The 26297-nt window shown below is 46.4% G+C and overlaps 3 protein-coding genes across 4 annotated transcripts in view; 1 reads left to right on the top strand and 2 right to left on the bottom strand.

Moving 5' to 3' along the window:
* The window catches only part of LOC113928037, a 53029-nt gene that overhangs the window by 2867 nt on the left and 23865 nt on the right, over positions 1-26297 (bottom strand). The window contains exons 6-13 of the mRNA XM_027604123.2: positions 18461-18601; positions 17823-18378; positions 11439-11938; positions 10960-11352; positions 10226-10629; positions 5340-5751; positions 1965-2444; positions 1545-1662 (exon numbers count right to left, since the gene is read on the bottom strand). Coding sequence (XP_027459924.2) covers positions 1545-1662; positions 1965-2444; positions 5340-5751; positions 10226-10629; positions 10960-11352; positions 11439-11938; positions 17823-18378; positions 18461-18601 — 3004 coding nt within the window. The remainder of the gene's footprint in view (positions 1-1544; positions 1663-1964; positions 2445-5339; positions 5752-10225; positions 10630-10959; positions 11353-11438; positions 11939-17822; positions 18379-18460; positions 18602-26297) is intronic.
* On the bottom strand, positions 8874-11496 carry LOC113926840 (NKAP-like protein). Its single transcript, XM_027602211.2, has one exon. The coding sequence runs from the start codon at positions 11383-11385 to the stop codon at positions 10222-10224; it is 1164 nt and encodes a 387-aa protein (XP_027458012.1). The 5' UTR covers positions 11386-11496; the 3' UTR covers positions 8874-10221.
* Positions 17966-25532, top strand: LOC113926823 (zinc finger protein with KRAB and SCAN domains 4-like). 2 transcript variants are annotated; one of them, XM_035728395.1, is made up of 5 exons: positions 17966-18622; positions 20123-20267; positions 21623-21705; positions 22662-22785; positions 23683-25532. In XM_035728395.1, exons 1-5 carry the CDS (start codon positions 18185-18187, stop codon positions 24543-24545), a joined length of 1653 nt encoding a protein of 550 aa, XP_035584288.1. In that variant the 5' UTR covers positions 17966-18184; the 3' UTR covers positions 24546-25532. The 2 variants fall into 2 exon arrangements, with proteins under 2 accessions (XP_035584288.1, XP_035584289.1); XM_035728396.1 differs by having other exon boundaries at positions 18553-18687; positions 23683-25530.

Here is a 26297-nt window from a genome sequence, read left to right as displayed (position 1 = left end):
GCGTGGTCAACTGAGGGCCCTGGGGCCAATAAGAAAGAGAAAGTACTGGAAATGAAGAAATGCAGACACAGAGCCCATTTTATCACTGATTGGCTGTGTAATCAAAACCCTCTGGGTTCACTGTCCTCACCAACAGATCAAAACCACTGGGTTTTACCCTCAAGGGTAACATGAAGTTCACAAAAATGTCTTGAACTTTCCCGATCTCCTTGGACAGCAGCAGCTGCTTTCCTGTGTGGCTCAACAGATACCGAGTATCTTGATGCTGTAATAATTTGCTCGTATGTCTGGTACGTGAAAAAGTGTAAGCAATGTCTGATGAATAAAACCTAAGCTCAGACATACAGGGACAGGTGGGCCAGTAGAATGGGCCTTCCAAGGCCAGGAACCTGAATGAAGACGCAAAGTTGGAATGAGACAGAAAGCAGGAGAGAGGTCCTCAGCAGCACCAATAACAAGCTAGCACAAGTTCATGAGTGTGAGCCGCATAAAGGCAGCAGATCAACTGCAAAGGGAGAGCACACGAGAGCCAAAGGCAACAGTGGACGACTCGCAAGGAGAAGCCAGAGACAGCGAATCCTGTGCGAGGCACCTTGTGCACATCTTCCTGCGGCCACGCACAGGGGAGGGAGGGCTTAAAGGAAGAGAGATCCTTTTCCAGCAATGATCTAATGACATAAACAACTAAAAAGCGGGGGCGGCTCTGAAACTGGAAAACGACCTGAACTTTGAGTGTAAAACAGCATTTTCAACAGACCAGGAAGGCAAGAGACAGTGTCAAGGATCTACTATGAATACATTTACTTGTCATATTTAAAATATAAGCCCATCATGGGGCGCCTGGGTGGCTCAGTCGTTAAGCGTCTGCCTTCAGCTCAGGTCATGGTCCCAGGGTCCTGGGATCGAGCCCCGCATCGGGCTCCCTGCTCCATCGGAAGCCTGCTTCTCCCCCTGCTCCTCACCCTGCTCATGCTCTCGCGTGCTCTCTCTCAAATAAACAAATAAAATCTTTAAAAAAAAATGTAAGGGACAGAAAGAAAGAGGAATTTCAGTGACAAAGAAAATACAATATAGTAAAAAAGGAATTTAGGTAACATTTAGAAACAAAAGACAGTAATAATACTACAATAACTTGAAGGAGACAAGAGAAAATGGGCACTGGCCCACGTGGCTGAGGTTCTTTGCCTCGGGTGAGAAACTAGCGAACCTTGTTTGCTCACCCCCATGGTAACTGGAAGAAGGAGGAGATGAAGCGTGACACAGGAAGGGCCTTTGGTTTCTGCTGAACAGAAACACCAAGGAAAGGATGGGGGGAAATGTTTGGGGTGATGGTAATCTTCCAGATCTAGATTGTGGTGGTGATTAGATGACTGAGTTTTGTCACATTTGTGAAAACTCACTGACCCGGACACTTACAGAGTGATTTCTACCGTGTGTAGATTACACCTCAATAAACCTGACTCAAAACAAACACAAAAGCTGGGCCGCCGGAGGGGACACCAAAGCCCAGCTGTCACACATGAGAAGACACAGCTGTTTCTTACCCTTCTCTTCTTCAGGCTTTGGGACGTCACGCTCAGGCTGGACCTGCGGCTCCCGCGCTGCTTCCACAGGGGCTGCCTCCTCTGCGAGCATCTTCTGCTTCTTTGCCTGGTCTGGGCCCTAGGGACGGTTATGTAGGGACAGTTAGGGACATGTGGGCTTAGGAGGAAACTGTTCAGGAAACACTTCTACGTGAGAAAGGAGTCAAGAGAAACCGGGGGTCGGAGAAAAGCGGCTAGGGAATCAGTACGTTCAGTTCATCCCAGCAGACAGCAGGGGAGGCTGACCTACAGCTACGAGCAGCCGGACTGGAAAGAAACCGAACCAAAGCTTAGCAGTTCTCCTGTTACTGAGCTCATGCCCACCTCGTCGGCCCAGGCCTCAGCTCCCGCTTTTCTACAAAAAACGAATCTGCTCCTTACCACATGTTGTCCTGCTTCTCCAAGCTCTGGCTGCAAATCCTCCAGCACAACCACCACCTCGTCCCCGCTCTCCGGGTGCTGCTCCCGCACCCGGGCATGCAGCTCCTCGGGCAGGATGGTCAGGAACTGCTCCAGCACCAGCAGCTCCAGGATCTGCTCCTTGCTGTGCGTCTCGGGCCGCAGCCACCGACGGCAGAGCTCCCGGAGCCGGCTCAGCGCCTCGCGGGGTCCTGTGGTCTCTTCATATCGCAACTGTCTGAACTGTTTGCACAGCGGTTCTTGCCCAAGGCCGGTGCTGTTTCCTGGCAGCTTGAATCCCTGTTCCCAAGTAGAGCAGGGGTCCTCCTTCCCTGTCTGAAGCCCCTCCTTCTTCAGATTCAGCGGAGCTGGGGAATGGGCATTAGCCAGTGCTGTCGCCATCCCCAGCATCAGCCGGCTGGTGCTCTCTGCCCCGGAGAACTTCCTTTTCACGGTCTCCTCCTGAAAATGTAAAAACAAGAATCACAGAAACAGGTGGCTCAGTTGGTTAAGCGTCTGCCGTCGGCTCAGGTCACGATCCCAGGGTCCTGGGATGGAGCCCCATATCGGGTGCCCTGCTCAGTGCCCCTCCCCTCCCCCCAATCTCAAATAAATAAATCTTTACCCCCCCCAAAAAAAAGAATCACAGAAACAGTAGCAGTAGCAGTAACAGTAACCACAGGAATACACCTCTGTTGGCTTCATACAATTCCAATAATTACTATCAATTCCCTTCTCTCCGAAACAACCATTCCTAAAAACAGAACACACATACAAAAGGAGAAAACTCTGTTCTACACAAGACTGCCAGCTGACAGAGCAGGAATAACAAATCTGAAAAGATCACCATTTTGCAGCTTGGTGAAATAAGTAATTGAATCAAAGACCACAAATGGGTAAAGTCACTGGGCAAAAGGAGTGGGGAGAAAGGACATTCTCACAGTCTCCAAGAACCACCATACTGACTGCTTATTAATTACAAAAAAACAATGGAGACATCTGGCAGCCACAAACTTAAATGATCAAGCCCAGCAACACCAACAGTCAGACAACTGAGCTTGTGCCTATCACTTATGCAGCATTTTTACTAAATGTTTCATATGAATCTAATAATGAGGAGACTTTCCAATAAATCCTGAATGCAGCTCATCTACAACAGTCAATTTCACAAAAATAAAAAGAGGTATTGTTCTGGATTAAACAGACACCTAAATGAACGGTGAAAATTGGCTCTTGGTTTTAAAAACACTATAAAACCTGGTTGGGCTCCAAATACAGCTTTGCTGTTATGTAGTCCTGGATGTGGAGATGGTAACTCCCACCTGATATATATATCCCAGGACCCTGGGATCATGACCTGAGCTGAATACACACACACACACACACACACACACACACACACACACACACACATAGGTAAAAAATGGACTTAAAATTTAAAAAGTCAAATCCTACTGTTCTTAATAGAAATGAAAAAGTCAAAGAAAGTGATGGTTATTAGCCAGAAATAAAAGTTTCGTATTGCAACGGTTAATTTTATGTGAAAACTTGATTATGAGGTGCCTAGATATTTGGTCAAACATTATTCTGGGGGTTTCTGTGAGGGTGTTTTGGGATGAGAGTAACATTTACATCAGTGCACTGAGTAAAACAGACGCCCTCTATAATGTAGGTGGGCTTTGTCCAATCAGTTGAAGGTCTCAATAGAACAAAAAGGCTGACTCTCCCCCAAGTAAGAGAATTCTCCCTGCTTGACTGCCTTCACACGGAGACATCAGCTTTTTTCCTGCCTTCAGACTCAAATGGAAACACAGGCTCTTCCTGAATCTCAGGACTGCTGGCCTTCTACTTCTTACTGTCACTGCACCATCGGATCCCCTGGTTCTCAGGCCTTTGGACTCAGAATGGAACTAAACCATCGGCTCTCCTGGGTCTCCAGCTCAGTGACTCACCCTGCAGATCTTGGGGACTTGCCAGTCTCTGTAATTCCATGAACCAATTCCTCATAATTAATCTGTCTCTGTGTGTCTATGTCTATGTATTTCCTATTGGTTCTGCTTCTCTGGAGAACTCTAATACAGATACATAGCATAGGTTGCTGAATTAGTGGTGGTCATTTCTATGACATGACTAAATGCATCAAACACAATATATAATAAATAATATGATAAACGGACACTTCCAGCCTACTTTCACATCTTGTGCATCAGATCAATCAAGATCTATTGATTCTGCCTAAATAGCTCTCAAATCTACCCTCCCTTCTTCATCCCCCTTGCCACCATCTCCTCCTACCCAGACTACTGTGACTGGTCTTCTGACTCACCAATCTATTTCCCACACTGCAAACAGTGATATTTCTAAAGAGAAGATAGGATTGTATCTCTGCTGTGCATTTACTGCATTTAGTGACTCATCACTTACCTTAGCATCAAGTTAAAGACATCTAATATGGCTTAAAATTTTTTATGATCTAATGAACTTTCAGGTCCTCAAATTTATGATACTCTTTCCTGTTCCTGGGTCCTTCCACATCGAACACTCAACTCCCCAATTTTTTTTCTCCTTAGTGCCCATATACCCTTCATGTCTCAGAATAAAACAATAAGCCAACACAACTGTTTTATGTACTTTGAGTGTCAGTGCATTTAATCTTCACACAACTGTATCAAGACACAGTTGCCAACTTCACTGCACAGAGAAGGATACTGAGACATGGAGAGTTTAATAACTTACACAAGATCCCAAAGCTCAACCTCAGATCTTTCCTCCAAGAGCTCTTAAACCCTTGGACTTAACTTTGCCTTCTCTCTCTCTCATAATCCACATGTGATCCAACAGCAAAGCCTGCTGGCTCCGCCTTCCACGTAGATCACTAATCTGACCAGGACTAACCACTTCCACAATAATACAAGTTCAAGATAGCCTCATCTCCTACCTGAATTACTTGCAATAGTTCCCCTGATTCCATTCTTGCGGCCTTACGGTCTTATCTCATCGTGAGTTCCCAGCTACAGATGCTTTAAAACATGAATCGGATCATGTTTTCCCTCTGCTTAAAATCCTCCAAAAATTCTTCACACCAAGAAACGACCAAATTACTTCCACAATAAAACGCCCACTTCCACACACCTCCTCCCGCTCCCCAACCTCTCAATACGGTCCTCTACAAACCCCGCCCCCCGCTCCTGACGGTCGGGTCTACATGCCCGGTCTCCTTGCTATTGCTCGAGAATGCCCAGCACCTCGGAGGCCTTTGCACTTGCTGTTCCCTCTGAAAGCGCGTGCCCCCAAAGGCCACACAGGTCTTTCCAGGTTCTTCAGGTTTCTGCTCAAGCACTGCCTTCTAAGGCTTACCTTCCAACACGTGTTTAAAATTGCGCTCAATGGATGAAACAAGTGCAGCCTAAGTTGGGCCCAGGTCAGCAGATCCGCAGCTTCAGGACGCCCCCGGCCCCAGCCCCGGCCTGCGGGCCCTCTGTCGCAGCACCTAGGGCACCAGCTGCTCCCCAGCCCGGGTCTGCAGGGCCTTCCCAGGCGGAGCGCACACACCACGCACCCAGCTCCGACCCTCAGCGGTGGCCTGGCGCGCTCCAGCACGGTCCGCGACCCTCGCCCAGCCCCAGACGCCCGCCTCCCAGCGCACCGTCGCCTCCGCTCTAGGCACGCGGGAGGACCGCGGCTCGATGGTGTCCGGCTTCCGGCGCGCGGCTGGGGGCGGAGCTCCGCCCCCCGGCGGCGTGCAGGTGCGAGCGCGGGCGGTCCTCGTCTGCGCGCCGAAGTTGGTTTTAGTAGAGTGAGAACGGGCCAGCTCGGTTTACTGTTAGCGTGAAGAACCGGCATCTCTACTTTGCTCACTCACAAATTAAACACAGACGCGTACCTTTCCATTTCTCCCCAATTTAAAAAGTCGTCAAACACAGCGGCAAAAATAAATGACACCGTTTTGGCGTTTTGTGTGTGTGTTTTTTTTTTTTTGTAGTATCAAAGAATTGAAGATTAAATTGAACAATGAAAATATATTTGTATTGAAATACTTAAGGTAGGGCGCCTGGGTGGCTCAGATGGTTAAGCGTCTGCCTTCGGCTTAGGTCATGATCCCAGAGTCTTGGGATCGAGACCCGCATTGGGACTCCCTGCTCAGCAGGGAGCCTGCTTCTCCCTCTGCTTCTCTCTCTCTCTCTCTCCTCCTCTGTCTCTCATGAATAAATAAATAAAATCTTAAAAAAAATACTTAAGGTAATGAAAAATTAAGTAGATTACTATAAAAGTATAATCAGCAATACTTTGCAGAGAATGTAGGTTTCAAGGGGAAAAAAACATATCACTTTACCAAAATAATTCTACAGAAGAGAAATATTCCTTCTTATTCACCTTACCAAAAACTTTTTTATAGTCTTTGAATAAAATAAATCCTTTTAAAAATCTAAACAACTTGTTTAATTAGTTGATAGTTTTGAAATATCATTAAATATACTAATCATTGTTTTATGACAGGTAATTTATTTGGTGTTTTCAGCATTGAAATTATCACAGCAAAAGAAAAAAACACGTTTCATTACAACAACAAGGAGAGTTAACATTTCCTCCTTGGGTACCAGAAGCTTGGAAGTATCTTTTAGAAATAGCAATTAAATATATTCACCCTAAAACTTCCTTAGGCAAACAAATGCAGTCAATGCAAATACTTTACTAATTAGAAGTTAACATTTTTTTTATAGAAAACTCATATGTCTGGTTTTCTTTCTTTCAAAAGAAGGGCTTATATATTTTTCAAAAATTATGTAAGAGATAAACAAAATTTAATTTAAAAAGGAAGTAAATATATCTTAATTGACTGCCCCTTTCAAACTCCCTACCATGGCTGGCTTCTTAAACATCACTCATAGTATCAAGGCTTAGATTATTGGCATTGTATTGAATAACCCATGAAATTCAAAAGGTAGGGGCACCTTGGTAGCTCAGTCATTAAGCTTCTGCCTTCTGCTCAGGTCATGATCCCAGGGTCCTGGGATCAAGCCCTGCATCGGGCTCCCTGCTCGGCGGAGAGCCTGCTTCTCCCTCTCCCACTCCCCCTGCTTGTGTTCCCTCTCTCACTGTCTCTCTCTCTGTCAAATAAATAAAATCTTTAAAAAAAAAAAAGAAAAGAAACGTCAAAATGTAGTTTAACGCACAGAGTTAAAAAAAATTCAAGATCTGCATTTTTAAGTAGTCTGTACTTTTGGAAGGGGTAGAGGTAGATAAGAATTAATAAAGATGCTATCTTACAGGACAGACTACATGTTGCTAATTTTTAAAAATCAATTTTCAAATTTGAGATTATCATTTTACAGGATTATCTTTATTTTTGTAAACAAAATGGTGGTCCGTATGTTTTCATCAGGTCCATTCTTAAGATATTCAAAATGAAAGCTTCTTTTTCTATAGGATCTGTAGAGGCACTATTGCATTACAAGTCATGCTACCATGCTATAGCATAAGATAGCCGTTCTTATCTTTTTGTAATGATGCTTTCTGCTTTTCTCTCTGCTTCCACACATTCAGCAAAATATTATTCATTATTCTGAATTTTAAATAGAAAATTATGTGACCAGTGATTGTTCTAAACAATAAAAAACCTACAAATGAGTCCAATAAACTTAACTCATGGTTTTATATGAGGAAATCTATAACTTTAAACCATCATATGAGTAAACAAAGAAAAATCCTAGGGGCGCCTGGTTGGCTCAGTTGGTTAAGCATCTGACTCTTGATTTCAGCTCAGGTCCTGATCTCAGGGTTGTGAGATTGAGCCCCGTGTTGGGCCCTGCACCCAGCGGGGAGTCTGCTTAAGACTGTCTCTCCCTCTCCCTCTCCCCCTCCCCCAGACCCGCTCATGCTCTCTCTAAAAAAAAAAAAAGAAAAAATGAAATGCCATTTTTCACCTATTAGATTGGCAAAGATCAAAAGGTTTAGTACAATGTTGTTGGTGATGTAGGTGTGTAAACTGGTACATCTTATTTACAAAGCAGTACCAGTGTGTAAACTGGTACTGCTTATTTAGAAAGCAATGTTGCAAAATCTATTAAAATGTAAAAGCACATAGAACATGTGACATTCTTAGATTTTTCCTGACCACCCTATCAAAAACCTCCCCCTATTATTGTCTCTAGTCCCTTATTTTCTTCATAGCATGCCGCAGTTAATACATACTTGTCTGGTAGTTTTTTAAAGGTCTATCTCCTCCAGTAGAATGTAAAATTCTGTTGTGATGGCAAGGATCAAACTTAACCTGCTCTCTGGTTTGTACCCAGTACCTGCCATAGTGCCTAGCATATAAAAAGCACCTAATAAATATTTTCCACTTAATCCAAGAATTCCACTTATAGGTGGCCATTTTTAGATGATCCAAAGAATTCTTTTTGACCCAATAATTCTATTTCTAGATGACAATGCTACAGATAATATTCTCACATATCCACAAAGATTTTCACTTCAGTACTGTGTAATTGCAAAATATAGGAAACATCTTAAACATCCAATAAAATATGGTCCTTTCATTCAGTAGAACATTATAAAGTCATTAAAAAGAATAAGATTTATATGCATCGATTAAAACATCTCCAAGATGTACTAAGTGAAAAAGGCAAGGTGTAAGTTCATGGGTGAAATGTGGTATGGTTTGTTTCTAAAGATAGAAATATACATATGTAATATTGGCTTTTACCAGTGCTCCCCAATACTCTGGGGAAATTCTCAAGGTAGTGTGGTCCAGTGCCAATCAAGTCATCTACTAGGATGAAGGTGCCCTTCCACCTCATACTGCCCTGTGAGATTCTAGAACCCCACCCCTTCACCCTCAGCTCTGTGGGGCTCCATAGGGTCTTGAGCCTTGAAAAGGGGCTCCCTTTTTCAAATGAGATAGTTTGCTTAGCGATGAAATGAAGTCTTAGGATTCAGGCAGATGTCACTGGATGACAATGAAGGCTTTGTCACGGACCATGAACGGAGCTCACTCTAAAGCCCTAACGACGGAGACGGAGCCGGGCTTTCAATGCTTAACTTTGTTGTCCATGGGGTCCCTCCTGATCTGACCTTTTCGGGAACTCCACCAACTCCATTCTTTATACCTTCTCATTTTTTTCTGTCTCTTCTTAGTCTAAGGTGGCACCTGGTCTACTCTTTGGAAGACCCAAGCACAGTGGACCTTCGTCTTTACTTTTTAGATCTATTTTTATGGATCAACCCTATGTCCCCTTCAGCCAGGTATTCCCCGATAGTCAAAAGCAAGCTTCAGGAAAATTTTGGCTTTCAGCACATGAACTGTGTTTTTTAGAAAGCCTTCAAAACTATAGTGGGCATTTGTCGGTCGACTATACACCTTCCCAGCATTACCCTGATTTTCATTCAGGTATCCACTTCCTCCCCATGTAGCCTATAAATTGACTATACTCACAGCTCCAGGAGGAGGCCTATCTCCGCAACAACAGTACCTTTTTTGAGAGTGGGCATGTGACCTAAGCTAATCCAATTTGGGTCAATCTCGGGATTCTTGTTTGGAATGCCAAGACAGAAATGTTTTTGCTCCTCAGAGGTGGACCAGGAAGTATATAACCGAACTCAGGACCTTTGGCAACCCTTTTGGAAACCAGGCTACGGAGGAAAATGACCCATGGAGAAGAAAAAAGTCAAGGTCCCATAAAGCCATGCGGGAAACCCATTTTCCTGCAGGGCTTTTCAGTTACACAAACCAATAAACTTCCTTTATTTTTTAACTCAATCTGTTAACTGCAACCAGAAGTATACACTCATTTGAATCCTTTGTTCCTTCTGGGATTCTTCTGGTCCTCCTGGGGGCATGTGAAGGGCTCCATGAGGCCCCTCGAGAGAGAGAGGTCAGGGTCAACAGGGAAGATAATCTTCAGGTTAGTAACTCCAACCTTTATCCTGCAATGTGCTTGTATGTACACAGAACTTACGTGTATAAAAGACATCAAACAGAGATCTCTTTGGGGAGAAGAATCAGGGACTACGATGAAAGACCTTTTATTAACTCTCCGACTGCAGTATTTGAGTATTTAAGCCATGTGCACATATTAAATTAAAAATAACAAAATAAATCGGTAACGAGATCTCAAACGGCAGCTTTTTCTCGACGGACTTTCTAACATAGTCGATACAGTAGCACCATGAGGTCTTTTCACACTACTTTGGTCATGTAAAATTGTCGTCAAAAGTCCTGCTGAACAACAGAGAGCCCTTACTTGTCATCTTTCCCTTTCGTCTTTCTGTACACCATGTCCCGGAAGCTGGCTAGAATCTTGTTCTCTCTCTTCCGTCTCTCTTCCTGGTTAAAGGATGCAAGGGCTCTCTTCTCATCGGCGCTGTAGATCTGGTTCTCTTTCCGCAGCCGTACAGCCTCCATCCTGCGATGCCTGCTACCACTCATAACATAACCTGAGCATTCAAATGAAGCAATCTCTTCGCTCGTCAGCCCAATTTCACCTCTTCGTGGGATTCGCTTTCCAGCTTTTACGTACTCAGCCATCGCCGCGCCCTCCCCTGGGAGCAGAGCGTGGCCATAGTTGAGAGGCTTCTCATCCTGGGCGCTGTATGTTACAGGTGCTTCTGGACCCACCAGATCCGTGGGACCGGCCGTCTCCGCCCGCTTCAGCCGGGGGTCTTCCGGCAACTCCCCTTCTGAACCTCTGAAGCTCGAGTCACTGGATTCTTTTTTAGTCTTCTTAGTCTTCCTTTTCTTGTTTTTTTTCCCCCTGTGTTTCTTTGTCTTCTCCTTCTTCTTGGCTTTTTTGGCTCTCTTTTTATCATCATCAGAGCTAGAATCCGTGTCGGGGTCTGAATTCCTATCACTATTATCAGAATATTTCCTATGCTTCCTTTTGGACTTTTTCTTTCTTTTTTTCTTGCTTTTTGAACGACTGCTCTTCCTTTTTCCTTCGGAGCTGGAGTCTGAACTGCTGGTCTTCTGAGTCTTTACCTCATCGTCCTCCACGGGGGTGTGCTCATCGGAATCCGGCTCAGGAAACTTTGGGGACAGCCCCCACACCTCCGGCGCTCCCACCTCCCCGATCCTCTGTCTCTCTCCCAGCCTCCTCCGCCGGTCGCCCACACAGTGGTGGTGGTGGTAGCGGTACCCGCCGCAGGAGACGGAAGAGGAGGAGAAGGCGTAGGTGCGGGACGCCGGGGCCTGCTCTCGAGGGCGGCCGGGCGGGCAAGGGGCGCCAGCGCCCGACCCTCCGCACGGGGGCCGGAGGCCCTCAAGGCCGCGGGAGTGCGAGCGGGCACGGCCGCCCAACGGGGAGCGTCTGGCCTGCGCGGACGGCGGGCTCCCCGACGAGCCGCGTCGCCACCCCCGAGAGCCCGCGGTGTCCTCGGGATAACGGGCCCGGGACACCGGGGCCATGACGCACGCCCCCACCGGCGACCAAGGGACCAGCGCGGGCCGCTCCCGCAGACGCAGCGGCCGCCCGCCACCGCCCCCCGCTCCGGCGCGTCAGCACCGCGGCTGCCGCGACTTCCGCTTCCGGCGGATTTGCTCGGCGAGGCCGCCGCGCGGGCGGGGACGCGAGACGCCGGCGTTGGAGGCGGCGCTGGGGCCGGGGGCGGGCGGCGAGGCGGCGCTCGCGCCTCGGGTCTGCGTCTGTGCCCTGCGCCGCGGTCACAGAAGAGGGGCTTGTACCGGTGACCCCGCTGCTGCTCCGACGTCGTCGTCGCCGCTTGGATAGTCGCCTTCAACCGTCTTGGTGTCCTTCGCTCCTCCTTGCTGCCCTCGGCGCTCTTTATCATTGCCCCTTGGTGGGGGGTTCCTACTTCCCACGCTCCTCTGTCGGTCCTCGGAAAGGAACCTGTCCGCCGTCTTCGTGGAGGAACTACTTCGAGGGAATTGCAAACCCCACTTGGGCCTACTGGAGGCAAGAACCAGAACTTCTTCTGGAATCGAAGTTTAAGCTCAGCCTCTGAGCCAAGCGAAGGCCAGAGTTAACGATTTTAATCGCTTCTCGGCCTTTTGGCTAAGATCAAGTGTGACTTTAATTCTTAAATTCACAGACTTTTCTACCCCTGAAATGCAGGGAGGCCTCCAACCCAGTCTTGTAGATGTCTCCTAACCTGGTTAATTTCTCCAGAAACTTTGTGATTGGGAACCACTTTCTGCACACACTTTGTTCACTCTCTGAAATGTGACCATTTGCGTTTCGTGCAAGATCATTTTTCTTTGATCTTAAAATGTATGTAGGCATATACCATCATCTTGGTTCTCTATAGTTAAGTTGAATATCCAGTAGAGGGGGCCTCCAAGCTAGCTGCTGACTCCTTCCTCCTGACCCTCTACTGAAAAAGTTCAGACACTGGGCTCCTACCCTGGAGTATTACAGCGGCTACAAGACCTCTGATCTTCACCCCTTGGGCAAGCAGTTGAACATCCTGCTGATTTTGCTTCTTTGTAATAGGCTCAAGACTGTGCATTCCAAGTATTGTCACCAGGTCTTCTTTGAAGTCACCAAAATCTCTCCCTGGGACATGTGGAAGCTGGAGGAGATTTTGAACTATTACTTATTCTGAGGCTTAGAACCAGCACTCTGGCAGCAGCCACCAGGGCCAGGCAGGCATTTAAATAGGCTGCATTTATTCTGTCTCTGAATTTGTCTTTTGATCACTTTGCTCCATTTTTACTCTTTGTCTTCCCAAACTGATAATGTTGTAAATATTTAAGTCTTTTAATGAAAGGAAATAAATTATTATAGTATTTGATTAGAAACTTAATAAAAATTACACAGGAAAGTAATAATTGATACACTTTTTGTAAGACAGGTTTTCTAACGGGAAGAATAAAAAAATTGAGGAATAACATTTTGCTTAATTGGGGCGCTACCATTATAGGACAAACACAGCCATAGATAATATGTAAATGAACATGAATGTGTTATAATAAAACTGTAGTCACTGAAATTTGAATTTCTGCAATTTTCACATAGTCTTCTGATTTTTCCTCAACAATATGAAAATATAAAATAATTTCTTGCTCACGCCATATAAAAACAGGCAGTGGGCCAATTTTGGTCTGTAGACAGTAGTTTGTTGACCCCTGATTTAGTAGAGAAAGCAGTGGGACAAAAAATATGCTGATAGGAATAAAAATAAATGCCTACCATACCTTTTTTGGGGGAGGGGCTTTTATTTTCTTAATTTTATTTATAGATGAGCAAATATAGAGCACAAAAATGTATTTGAAGATATTTTTTTAAAAAATGGTAGTTTGGGGGGCACCTGGGTGGCTCAGTCGGTTAGGTGGCCAACTCTTGATTTCAGCTCAGGTCAGGATCTCAGGGTCCTGGGATCAAGCCCTGCGTTGGGTTCCATGCTCAGTGGGGAGTCTACTTGAAGATTCTCTCTCCCTCTCCCTCTGCCCCTAGGCTTGCTTGTACATGTGGCTGCTCTCTCTCTCAAATAAATAAATCTTAAAAAAAAGAAAATAGGTAGTTTTTGAAATAGCAATACATTCTAATCATTAAGAAAAGCACCAGATGTTGAAAGCTCAGCTAAAATGAAATTGTTCTCACAGGTAATATTTTACGATCTTTCTCAAAATTGTTTTCCATAAATTTTCCTGGTGTGGCGGCTGCTGAGCCCAAGCCTCCAGGAAGGGGAAAACCACCTGGGAAGAGTGCTGCCCACAGTCTGGGTTTTTTTGTTTGTTTGTTTATTTTTACAATAAATGCACATGCAGTATTGTAAATGTATTTTCTTTCTTATGATTTTGTGAAGGGTGGACTACGCATGGGCCGGCGCTCCTAACCACCGTGCTGTTGAAGGGGCGATCCTACAGCCGTTTTAAAGCTGTATTCAGGGCGCCTGGGTGGCTCAGTTGGTTAAGCGACTGCCTTCGGCTCAGGTCATGATCCCAGGGTCCTGGGATCGAGTCCCATATCGGGCTCCCTGCTCAGCAGGGAGTCTGCTTCTCCCTCCGACCCTCTTCCCTCTCATGCTCTCTATCTCTCATTCTCTCTCTCTCAAATAAATAAATGAAATCTTTAAAAAAAAAAAGCTGTATTCAACCTCTTCTCTGCACATTATCATTTTGTAGTGTTACTTTCTGTATTTTTAGGTTTTGCCTTTTACTTTCTCCCTGATACGTTTCTAGGCATCGCAAAGTCAAGAATCACACTTTTCATTTCTTTTGTGATTTCTCCCAAACTCCACTTTGTATCTGGGGTGAAATAAAATAAACACGCCTGGATGAATGAATTAATCAGGGACCCTCTCACTGTAGAAACAAGACTCTTGCTTAAACGTGCAGTTTCTAGGAAAGAGACTGGTAGTGGAAGTTAGGAATAGAGTGTGAAGAGACATGAGGGAGACTCCTAGCAGTGCCACTTCCTCACCAATGGAAGTCGGAGGAGATAAATATAAAAATGCTTAATGGATTCTAATGTTGTGTCTATACAGAGCCAGGAGTAGGGTGAGGTGAGAGAGGCACTGAGGGCCCAAATCTAAGGACACATTCACTCTCTTAAATTCTGTGACCTAAGTGCCTCTCTCACCTCACCCTACTCCCAGCTCTATAAACAATAGGTGTAGACAAAGGAGCATCCTATTTTTCCTGATGCAACATATAAAAGAAACTCTGTTGAATTATCTATAGTCTCACACAGAGGATACAGAATTAGGAAAAATACTGCATAATTTTGGAACTAGTACAGTTCATGTTGTAACAGTTTTGTAAGAATCTATACGGTTGATTCCCTTAATACAAAGGATGGCAAAATACCTAACACGTAGGCATTTTTAAGGTTTCTGTGCAGGTTGGAGAATTGTTTCTTCTCCATTGTTCTGAAGGTTTCTATATACTGATGCCTAGAAGGGTCAGACCTGCCTCTAACAGTTAAAGCAACATCTCAACTGTTACTTGGACACTTAATTTGATCTTAATATTACCATTAAGGTGTGTCAGGATTAAGTTTTTATGTCTGTAAGCAATAAACAAGAAGAAATATACCATCTGAGGGACTTTTGGAGACCTCAGAATTAAATCAAAGATACCTACTTACAGTTTTCAACATAATGAATATAATGGGGAAATATAAGCACTTGGTGTAATGTACTTCTTTCCCATGTTCTCAAATTCTATTTTCTACTCCCCTGAATCTGCTTCTTCAGGTATGACTGAAATTCCAGTCTTATTCATGGGACTCTAAATTCCCCAAGCTGAGAGAGTAACCCTTGTTACCTGGACAGTGACTGATGAATAGTATAGGTGAGGGGCACTGTTCATGAGTTCATGAGAAACAATAATGGGTAAAAATTTCACTGGGTAACTGAAGCTCTGAATAACAAAGCTTCTAGTCCTAACTTTGCTACCAATTAGGTGAGGAACTTGACCAGCCCCTAAATTTCTCTGTGCTCAGCATAGAAGTGAGTCTTTTAGTTTCTAGGGAGCTTTAAAAGCTGATCATATTGGGGTCCTTGGCTGGCTCAGTCAGCAAGCACGGGACTCATGGTCTCGGGGTTGTGAGTCTGAGCCCCATGTTGGGTGTAGAGATTACTTAAAAAATAAAATCTTAAAAAAAAAAGTTGATCATATCTTTAAAAGGTCATATAGCCATACTATCATTTTTTAATCTTCTCTGGCAGCAAGGTGACTGCTCCTCAACAGGTAAAAGCAGTGTAGCGGTTAAAATATGTCTACAGTGAGGCACCTGGGTAGCTCAGTCGGTTAAAGTTAAGCATCTGCCTTCGGCTCAGGTCATGATCCCAGCGTCCTGGCACCACTTAAAGGCTTTTGGACTGAGTTATTCAAGAAAGAAGTAGTACTTCGTATACTTAAAAGGTAAATTTCTGTGGAAAACTTCAAATATGTACAAGTGTAAAGAGAATATTACAATGAACCCCTATGCCTCTTGCTCAACTTCAACAGCTATCGTGGTACATTTCTTTGTGTGTTTTCTCTAGTTCTGAGTATTTTATGTATTTATTTTAGGTAGGCTCCATGCCCAGTGTGGAGCCCAACGTGGGGCCCAAACTCAGAGCTTAAGACCTGAGCTGAGATCAAGAGTCTGAGGCTAAACTGAGCCACCCAGGTGCCCCTAGTTCTGATTATTTTAAAGCAAATCCAGACATTATATCAGTACACCCACAAGTACCTCAGTATAAATTTCTATCAAATGAGGACTTTTTTCCTTAACATAACCCCAATATCATTATGACAACTAAATTGATAGTAACTTCTTAATATCATCGTGTTTTAGTTTTCCCAGTTGTCCCAAATGTGTTTTTTACAGCTGTTTTGCTCTGATCAGGTTCCAAATAAGGTTTGCATTTGGCTGATACATCTATTCAGTCTCCTTTAATCTAAAACAGTTCCCGTTTCTCTGCTGCCTTTTCAAAAAATGCCATTTATTTGTTGAGGATCCAGGTTTTTCTGTCCTATGGAATATCCCACATTCTGAATTTTATTTATTGCTTCTTTTAAGTACCATTGAGCTCATTAATTCTCAAACGTACCTGCATATCACAACTACCCATGAAAATTTTATAGTTATGCACACCTAAGTTCCATCCTTCAACCTTCTGATTGAATTGATCTTGGTTGCAACCAAGATATCAAGCTGTTTTAATGCTCCCCAATAATTCTAACGTGCCATGCAGTGTGAAAAATGCTAACCTGCTTCTGAATCTCACCGATATGCAACTATTAGGATCTAGAAATCTAATTTGATTCAGGTTCACTTATTTTGCCAACAATACTTCATAGCAATGCCTTGTACCTCTTGTGGCAGCTCATCAAGAGAAAAGTATTTTCTAGTAGTTTTCATTTGTAACAGCCTTTGGGACCTCTCATTTTCTTAAGTCCTATCCCTTCCTTACCCTTTGAACTGCAGAGGGATAGACTGAGGAATAAAAACTCAGGAAGGTACCAGCATGGTATTTTTCCACTTTATAAACTTCTATACCAAACTTGCATTCCACTGAGTAGAAAGGGGACTCCGGACATCTCAGTCCAGCAAAATAACTGCTGTCACTTCTGGCTTAAATCTCGTCCCCTCTGGCTCAAAGGAATCTCAGGGTTTCCTTCCATTTTAGTGAAGGCCTAGCTTACTATAGGTCAGCCATTCATTATTCTAAGAACTTTACATACACAAAAAACTCATTTACTGCTCACAACATCCCTACCTACTATTACTACCCCCAGTTCAGATTGGAAAAGTCAGGCACAAAGAGGTTATGTAGTTAACGGAGGTCACCCACCTCGTAAGTGTAAATAAAGCCAGGATTAGGAGCCCAGGGATCTTGACTTCAGTCCGTGGATCTACTCACTGAGCTAGACTCTGAATGGGAACTGGGAAGAAACAAAAAGCAAGCAAGCAGGAGGGAATCGGGTCCCGAAAGCAGGGACAGCAGAGCTCCCCGACGTAGGGCGCCGCACAAGCCTGGCTGCTGAAAGGAGGCCCTGGAAAATGGAAAGTGGTAACTGGTGGGGGAGGGCGCGGACTTCTCGTCAGGTCGGCTGGAGGGGTCGGAATGGCTTCGCGGGCGGTTTGCTGCCTTCAGCGTGGGAAGGATGAATGGAAGCCGCCTGGACGGCGATAGGGAGGGCGTTCCTCCAAGCCTTTGACCTTACAGGGCAGGATAGTGACAGCCGGAGGCCGGCAGGGACCCGGGGCAGCCACTGCTCTCTCCCGAGCAGGCGCCCGGTGATGGCTCCGGCTGCTTGTGCAGGCCCTCCTGCCAGGCCGCTCAGCTCGCCGAGGAAGCGGACCTCCTTCTGGACGTTAGTGTCCGATGCACGCCAGCTCCTTAGCCTAGCTTCCATCAGAGCCCCGGGATTTAAAGCTCAGGTCTTACTGCCTCCACAGAGCCGGCCTCGGTCCGCGGCGGGCCCGGCAGCTGAAGGGTTAACTCGGCGCCGCCACCGAGAGGCGCGTCCTAGAGGAGCCGCGGGCAGGGCGCGCGCCCCCGGCTTCCGGTGCGGAGCGTCCCCGGCCTGGGCTGCGCGCACTCCCGCGCTCAGGGCGCCCGCCTGTGCCGGTCCGCCGCGGGCACCCTGGCGGCGGGCCTCGGGGGGGCGGCGGCGGAGGACGGCGCGGCCGGCCTGTGGCCGCGGGAAAGCCGTGCCCCGTGCAGCCCGCCGTCGTGCCGGCCGGCAGCGACTCCACGCTCGAGGATCCGCCCGGAAAGTAGGGGCGCTCGCCGGCGCGAGGCCCGGGATGGCCAGAGAGTCGACGGCCAGCGCGGCCTTGGACGCCCACTCTGCGGAGGAGCGGCCGCGGCTCCTGACCGGGCTCCTGACCGTGAAGGCGGAGGAGGAGGACGCGCCCGCGCCCGCGGCAGAGGCGGGTGCGCCCGGCGGCAGCCCGGCCCCCGGCCCCGAGCGCTCGCGCCGGCGCTTCCGGGGCTTCCGCTACCCCGAGGCCGACGGGCCCCGCGAGGCGCTGAGCCGGCTCCGGGAGCTGTGCCGTCAGTGGCTGCGGCCCGAGACGCACAGCAAGGAGCAGATCGTGGAGCTGCTGGTGCTGGAGCAGTTCCTGACCATCCTGCCCGAGGAGCTGCAGGCCCGGGTGCGGGAGCAGCACCCCGAGACCGGGGAGCAGGCGGTGGTGCTCCTGGAGTATTTGCAGAGGCAGCTGGAGGAGCCAGGGCCGCAGGTAGAGGCAAAGGGCTTAGTATCTGAGAGCCGAGCTCTGTCTCTTCCTGAAGCCTCAAGATCGGGGTGAGGGGCGTTTCTGTAAGATCCAGAAGTTCTCAATCTCTTTTTGTATCATGAACCTCTTTGCCCCTCCGGAGAAGTCCCTGGACCCCTCCTCATACTAGCATTTTTAAGAACATGAAGGATTACCAAAGAACTCAATTATATGGAAACACGGTTAACAGCATGAAACAAATTAGTGATAAAATTATCTATATGTTCTTTAAAATTAATGCACCAAATAGTAAGACCTAGGGACAGGCCCAGTAACTGGTGGAGTTTCAAAGTGGTGCTGAATGACTTTGATAGTGTTTGCCTGGTTGTGCCTACTTAGGATTATAACACTTTGGTTTGTTGCTTCCGCTCATAATTGAAGGAATTGCTAAATTTTGCTTAGACGCCAAAAAAAAATAGAAATATGTTTCCTACTTAAATTCATGGAACACTTGGAAGGGAGTCCGTGAACCACAGGTTAAGAACTCCTGGGTTCATTTTTATCTGCATCTTCTTGCTTTTTGTAGACCACTTTTTAAAAGATACTATTTATTTTTAAAAAATATTTATTTGACAGAGAGAGACATAGTGAGAGAGGGAACACAAGCAGGGGGAGAGGGAGAAGCATGCTGCCTGCAGAGCAGGGGGCCCAATGTGGGGCTCAGTCCCAGGACCCTGGGATCATGACCTGAGCCAAAGGCAGACGCTTAACGACCGAGCCACCCAGGTGCCCTGTAGACCATTTTCCCTGTGCATTATCCTGTATTTTTGTGCGTTCCTTTCAGGGAACACATAACCAGAGTAACTGGTGACTAGGAGACCATACTACTTGCATTGGCAGTAGTGCCTCCGAGCCCTATAACAGTGAAAACTTCAAGGATCTTAATATCAGGTTGTGCGTTTATATATAGAGGATTTGGGAATTCTAAGCTGCATATAAGCTAATGATCATGAAAGTGGATTCAGAACTAATTACAAATGCCTGGAAAGAAACATGCACTTAATGAGGATGAACCATGTACCAAGCCATGTGTTAGGTTATTTCACATCTTATTTACTAGTCCTCCAGACCTTGTAAGCTAGAAAGTATTATTTCTATTTTCAGTAATAAAAATTATGAATATTCTGAGAACTTAACACTAGTTCCCAAAGAGCACAATGTATATAATGAAGGAGCATGCGGTAGTGGTTAAGAGCATGGACTCTGGGTCCCCTCTGCCTGACCCCCCATCCTAGCATCACCACTTATTAGCTGGATGACCTTGGGCAAGTTGCTTCAGCTCTGGGCCTCCATTTCCTCATTACAAAAATACAGATAATAATAGTCCCTAGCTCATAGTATTGTTATCTGCATTCAGTGAATATTCATAAGGCTCTTAGAAATAGTGCCTGGAAAATAGAAAGTTACTAGCACATAGAAAACATAATAGAAGTTTTGACGAATCAATACGTGAATGACTTCCAGGTCCCAGGTGGTGACCAGAGGCAGCTACTCCGTTGCAAGATGGCGGTGTTGACACCAGCTCAGAGGCCATGGAGTACCCAGTTCCAGCCAGTGAAGCCTCTGCTCAAGCACGAATCTCTGGGATCCCAGGCCTCCGCAGATAGAGGTGAGTGTTATCTTCTGGGCAGTAAGAATTCTACAGACTTCATCCAGGTTCATTTAAAAGACAGATCTGTTGACAGGTGCTTTATATGCCCATCACAGATCTACTTTACTTTTAGACTGAGATGATAGGGAAATTTCAAACAATGGTGGGAAGCTTTTCTAACCAAACCTGGACCTAGTAAATATAAGACTATTAAAACTGGTGTTTGGAAAGAATTGATTTTTTAATAACAGAGTGACCTCCATTCATTTAACATGAATTTATGGAGGGCCCTCCCCCCGCCCAGGGTGGTAGCCAGTGTTCTGGCACCAGGAATAGAGCTGTCAGTAAGACAGATTTCTTGCTTCGCTGGAGCTTACATTCTAAAAGGGAAGATGGCAAAGAATGTAAAGATGAAATTTTAGTTATTGGTAAGTGCTATGAAGAATATAAGGCAAGAAATGTAAATCCCAGACATTGTAGGACTGCTGCAAATCAAAGAGTATAAATCTTCTAAACCCTTGGTCTGTAACTAGAACAGGGTGAGAATCACTCCATGGGAAAGCAACATATGTCCCCTGTATGCTGTGCACATTTGGGTGTATTCCCAAGACACACAGCCCTGGGACACACCAGCCAACACGCAGTCTTTATTTCTCCACACAGGTTCTGACCTAAACTGTTTTGTTCTCTGCCCCTTGCAAAGTTCAGCTCTTCCAGGAAAACTGGAAGTGACCCTTTATTTCTCTCAAATCTAAGCAAGTTCCATGTAAGCGTTATTCATTTTCTTCTTTCTAGGCCTAACCCCATCTGACTCTTAGTTTTTTAAAACTAAAGCAGAAACACCCTAAGAGCTAGTAGAGTTGTTTTAACATCAAAAATCTTATCCATTCTCTCAGCAAAATTCAAGACTGAAGATCTTCAAATGGAAAGCTTTGTTTTCTTTCTTTTTTTTTAAAGATTTTTTTATTTATTTGAGAGAGAGAGAATGAGAGAGAGAGAGCATGAGAGGGAAGAGGGTCAGAGGGAGAAGCAGACTCCCCGCTGAGCAGGGAGCCCGATGCGGGACTCGATCCCGGGACTCCAGGATCATGACCTGAGCCGAAGGCAGTCGCTTAACCAACTGAGCCACCCAGGTGTCCCAAGCTTTGTTTTCTTTCGCTGTTGCTTTCATGTCATGCATATCTGCAGGAGCACACCACGCCTCTCTAGGCCCTAGGGTTGGAGCTGGTAGGGACCAGGCACTGGGGAACGGAGCACATTCTGTATGAACTTCCTGGCAGGAATTTACTAGCCCAGTTTTTGAACTTGGAATCCACAGGCCAGGGAGGCTGGGTGCCAGGGTCCATCTCATCCAGAGCGTCTTTCCTTCTTAGTTCTCCAGGTTCCTGGGCTGGCCCCGGGAGGGCGCTGCCGACGGGACGCAGTGGTGGCTGCCAGGCTGCCCTCAGAGGCCCAGGTGAGCTGGAGCCCCCTCCCCAGCACTCCTCACTGCTGTTGGGCTTCCCGTTAGGCCCCTTTCTCCCACCCCCCTCCCTCATCCTACATCCACATGGACTTGGAGTTTTCTCATCAATCCCGAGGTTGCTTACTATTATCTGCCTTTATTTTACAAGAATTTTTTTGCTGTACTCCTAGCGCGGGGTGCTATCTGATTCCCCAGTCTTCATGCCCCATCTGTTTGGTCAGCTTCTTTATCAGTGGGATTTTCTTCTTCCACAAGGCGATTTAGCAAATACAAACCGAACACTTTGTTGTAATGAAGATTTAGCTTTGTTTGTTAAAGATTCATAAATTGTGCTCTTAGTGCGAGTTATAAGCACATGGCCTCTGCCCTCTAGGAACTTAAACTTGAAGGAACAGATGAGACATACTCTTTAGTCTAAGGTTTAATATTGCAATCTCAGCACTCTTTACTTAACCTCTTCACTTTAATACCTTACCCTGTCTTTCATGTCCTGCTTGAAGATCTCAGTGTTTGAGGCCCTATAATATCTATGTTTTCCCTGTTTTTTCTTTTTCCACTTTAGACCTAGATTTCATTGTATATTTAAAATCGTTAATATAAATAAGCCCCCAGGCCACTTTGCCAAAGCACAGCACAAATATTTTGAAAGGTTTGGGTATGTTTCTCTTCCTTGCCCTGTACTGTCCCTTGTTTTCCAAACCCTTTTACGTTCTGAACTATTTAGATATTTATATGAAAGTATTTTTCAAATGTGTGTGATATTTCTTCCTTAATGGTTATATATATTTTTTTGAAAAAAATGTTATTAGAGATAGGGGTAAATAGGTATAGTGCACCACACTTGGTCTTTTTAAAGAGCCCCTTTAGGGGCACGTTCACTCTCCTGTGCCCCGCTGTGGGCGTGACACTGGGGAAGAGGCGCTAGGTGGGATTGTGTGCCGTTTCAGGGCCTGCTGAAAACGGAAGATGTGGCCCTGGCTTTCTCCCCTGCATGGACACAGCTGGATTCACCTCGGGGGAGCTTCCACAGAGATGAGAGGCAGGAGAACTGTGGCGGCCTGACCCCCCTGGGTAAGACGGAGGGGTGCTGGTTTCTCCTAGGCTTTCGGGGCTTCCTTTATCAGTCAGAACCTACCGGGCTGTGAGAACCTGTTTGAAGTGTTTGCATTCAGAGCCACCATTTCTGAACCCCAGCTCCTACCCACACGTGTGACCAGCTCCTTAACCCCTGTGACCTTGCCTCCTTCCCCGTCGGCCAGTGTTCTGGTGAAGTGGGATGCAGCCCATGCAACCCCCAGCACAGGCCTCGCTCCCAGGAGGTGCGCAGTGTTGATCCCCTCCCCGTTGCCAGCCTCGACAGAGGAGAGCTGGGTCCTCTTCAGGAAATGGGCCGTGGGCCCACACAGCAGGAGAGCAAGAAGCGGCCTGGAATGGATAGCAGAGCTGACCTAGAGATCAGGGGACAGGGCACAGGGCAACAGCTTGACGCGTCTGGGCTCACGCCGCCCCGTCCGGTACAGTGGGAGCCCCAGCTCACATCTGTCAGCACCGAGGCCAGTCCTTGTCTGCGATCAGAGTGACTGCTCGTATCCCTGATTAGGGGTCACTTTCTGAGTTCCCACTTGCCCCGTTTCTCACAGAACGTGTTGCAAGTCCTTACACTTGCCTGCTTCCTGCTGCCTTCTGCCCAGCCCTCCTAGCGTCCAGCCCCAGCGCAGGGCCCTGCCTTCGTCCCGAGGACTTGGAGCCCCTGTGTGTGTCCCCAGCACAGTCCTCACCACCTTCCTCCGCTCCCCGTGTGCGCCCTGCTCCCGATGGCCCCATGCCTGTTCTCCGGTCTCCTTCCTCCCCGGCACCCGTGGTCCCCCATTATTCCACCCTTACCCTTTCACGGAAAGCCTCATCCCAGCGTCTGTGGAACCCTGTGGCAGGGCGTAAGTGACCACGTCTGGCCACTTGTTATTTCAGGTGGTAACATGCAGGCCGAGATCACGGACCTGCCCCCAGATGAGCAACATCCAAGACAAGAGCCTGGGGAAGTACCGTGCCACTTGCGTGAAGACGTTGCCCAGACTCCTGCCTGTCTAGAAGCTGGTGAACAGGAGGGCAGGTTACCAAGAAAGCAGAAAAATGCCACGGGAAGTAGGCGGCACTATTGTCATGAATGTGGAAAGAGTTTTGCTCAGAGTTCGGGCCTGACTAAACACAGGAGAATCCACACTGGTGAGAAACCCTATGAATGTGAAGACTGTGGCAAGACCTTCATCGGGAGCTCTGCCCTTGTCATCCATCAGAGAGTCCACACTGGGGAGAAACCCTATGAGTGTGAAGAATGTGGCAAGGTCTTCAGTCACAGCTCAAACCTTATCAAACACCAGAGAACCCACACTGGGGAGAAGCCCTATGAGTGTGAGGACTGTGGGAAGACCTTCAGCCAGAGCTGCAGCCTCCTAGAACATCACAAAATCCACACGGGGGAGAAACCGTACCAGTGCAGCATGTGTGGTAAAGCTTTCAGGCGGAATTCACACCTCCTGAGACACCAGAGGATCCATGGCGATAGAAACGTGCAGGATCCCGGACGTGGAGAGCTCTGGGAGAGCCAGGGGAGGGCGGAAGGCCAGTGGGGAAACGTCGAGGCCCCCGTGTCTTACAAATGTAACGAGTGTGAGAGAAGTTTCACTCGGAACAGAAGCCTTATCGAACACCAAAAAATCCACACTGGTGAGAAACCCTATCAGTGCGAAACCTGTGGAAAAGGCTTCACCCGGACTTCATACCTTGTTCAACATCAGAGAAGCCACGTCGGAAAAAAAGTCCTATCGCAGTGACCCACGTCCTATGTGGCAGAGTTCGTGCTCGTTCCTCATTGAACCGAAGCCACCCGCAGCCCTTCCTGACCACAGAAACTGGGCTGGGCTTTACTGACCATTCCCATCACCTTGTGTTAGAAGACGCGGAGTCTGGCTGAGATGGATTCTCTTCTACGTTCTGGAGGGTGGCTGAGGAACAGCTTATTTGATAGGAGGTTACAGGAGAGTTGTCTGGAAGGGGTAGGACCTGAAATGTTTATTCTCACCTACTGGACTGAAACGGGCTTCCAGACTGGCTCACCACCGCCGGCCAGCACTTTATGATGTCTCGTGGGCACAAGGCTGGGGGCTGCTGCTCTGACCATTTTGCCTATAAAGAATCCTCCATCAGCTGGTCCGATCCGTGACATCTTACACTCCCCACTGTGCCTTTCATATAGGTGCTTATAAACATTAAATATACCAGTGAAGTGACCTCCATAGCTCTGAAAATCTAGTGTGGTCTAGATTTCTGAGGCCTTTCTAACTGAGGCCACTTGTTTTTGTGTATAATTCTTGGAGATTGTGGGTCAGTTGTGTACTTATGGCCACGTACATAAGATCGTCAGAGTTGGGGTGGGGGAATCCGTATTTCTTCATCAGCATAGTACTTGTAGAAGAATGCCTTAAGCCGCTGGTCATTCAGATGTGGTGAGACCTCTCCATCCAGAGAACTCCATTCTTCGATGTTAATTATATATTTGTTCACATTAATTTTGCTACTTTTTAGTGGGAAACCTTTCACATTCAGGTAAATAAAAAGTGAATTGATCAAGTCAGATCCAACTGGTTATGAATTTTGATGTAAATTCTTTGATGTTCAACAGCTTGTTTCTCACCTTTTAGTTATCTGGGGCCCAACAAATTGCCAAGACACCATCTGTATCCCTCCCTCCCAACTTCGAGCCAATTTGAATCACAGCTTATGATTTCCTCCGGGTGAGAGGATTCACACCATATATTTATAACAAGCTTCATTCATGTTTTCAGAACTGCTCCTTGGATGCGTCAGGATAGGAAGATAAAGTCAGAGGCAGCCAATGAGGATGGGAACCCAAGTATGGGCAGTAGGAGAAAATGTATCTGTTCAGAATTACATTGGAATCGTTCTCGACAATGTCCAAAGTATCAACATGTGAAGCCACAATAAGAATTTTGTGATATCTCTTGTTTTCACCCAAATCACCTTCTACTGAGTTCTTCAAAGGCTGACATCTTCCTGGTATCACCAGCTTCCAACTTTACCAGGCTGTGCCAAGAATGGATTCCATTTCTCATGGATCTCAGGGCCATGTTTTGTTCAGTCACCAGCATAGTGTTTCCTGTGCTCTCAAGTCCCCTTTCTGGGTTCCTACTCTGAAGCAACACAGGCTAACAAGAGACTTTGCAGGTTCTGGGGCTTTCCCTCATCACTTTCCTGCAGTCTTTCATTGCCTTCATTTCCCCTCATTGCAGTCTAATTTAAAACTTTATAGCTTTCCAAACTTTTACAGGTTTTCTCCACTTAATCTTTTTTAGCCTTTTAACATTTCCTTAAATTAATCTTTTGTTAACTTCCACAAAGCTAGCAATTTCCTTTTCTCTATTTTTCCTAAATATCGGCTCATAGCCTTGATCTTAAACATTGTTCATTTTTCTTCGGTATTTTTTTTTATGTCATGGGGAGAAATGCCTGTGAAAGCTTTTTATAAACCAGAAAGCATTATACACGTGTAACTTAACTGGGATTAA

The sequence above is a fragment of the Zalophus californianus genome, chromosome 7, assembly GCF_009762305.2.
Source record: "Zalophus californianus isolate mZalCal1 chromosome 7, mZalCal1.pri.v2, whole genome shotgun sequence".
Classification (NCBI taxonomy): domain Eukaryota; kingdom Metazoa; phylum Chordata; class Mammalia; order Carnivora; family Otariidae; genus Zalophus; species Zalophus californianus.
This window is presented reverse-complemented; position numbering and strand designations above follow the sequence as displayed.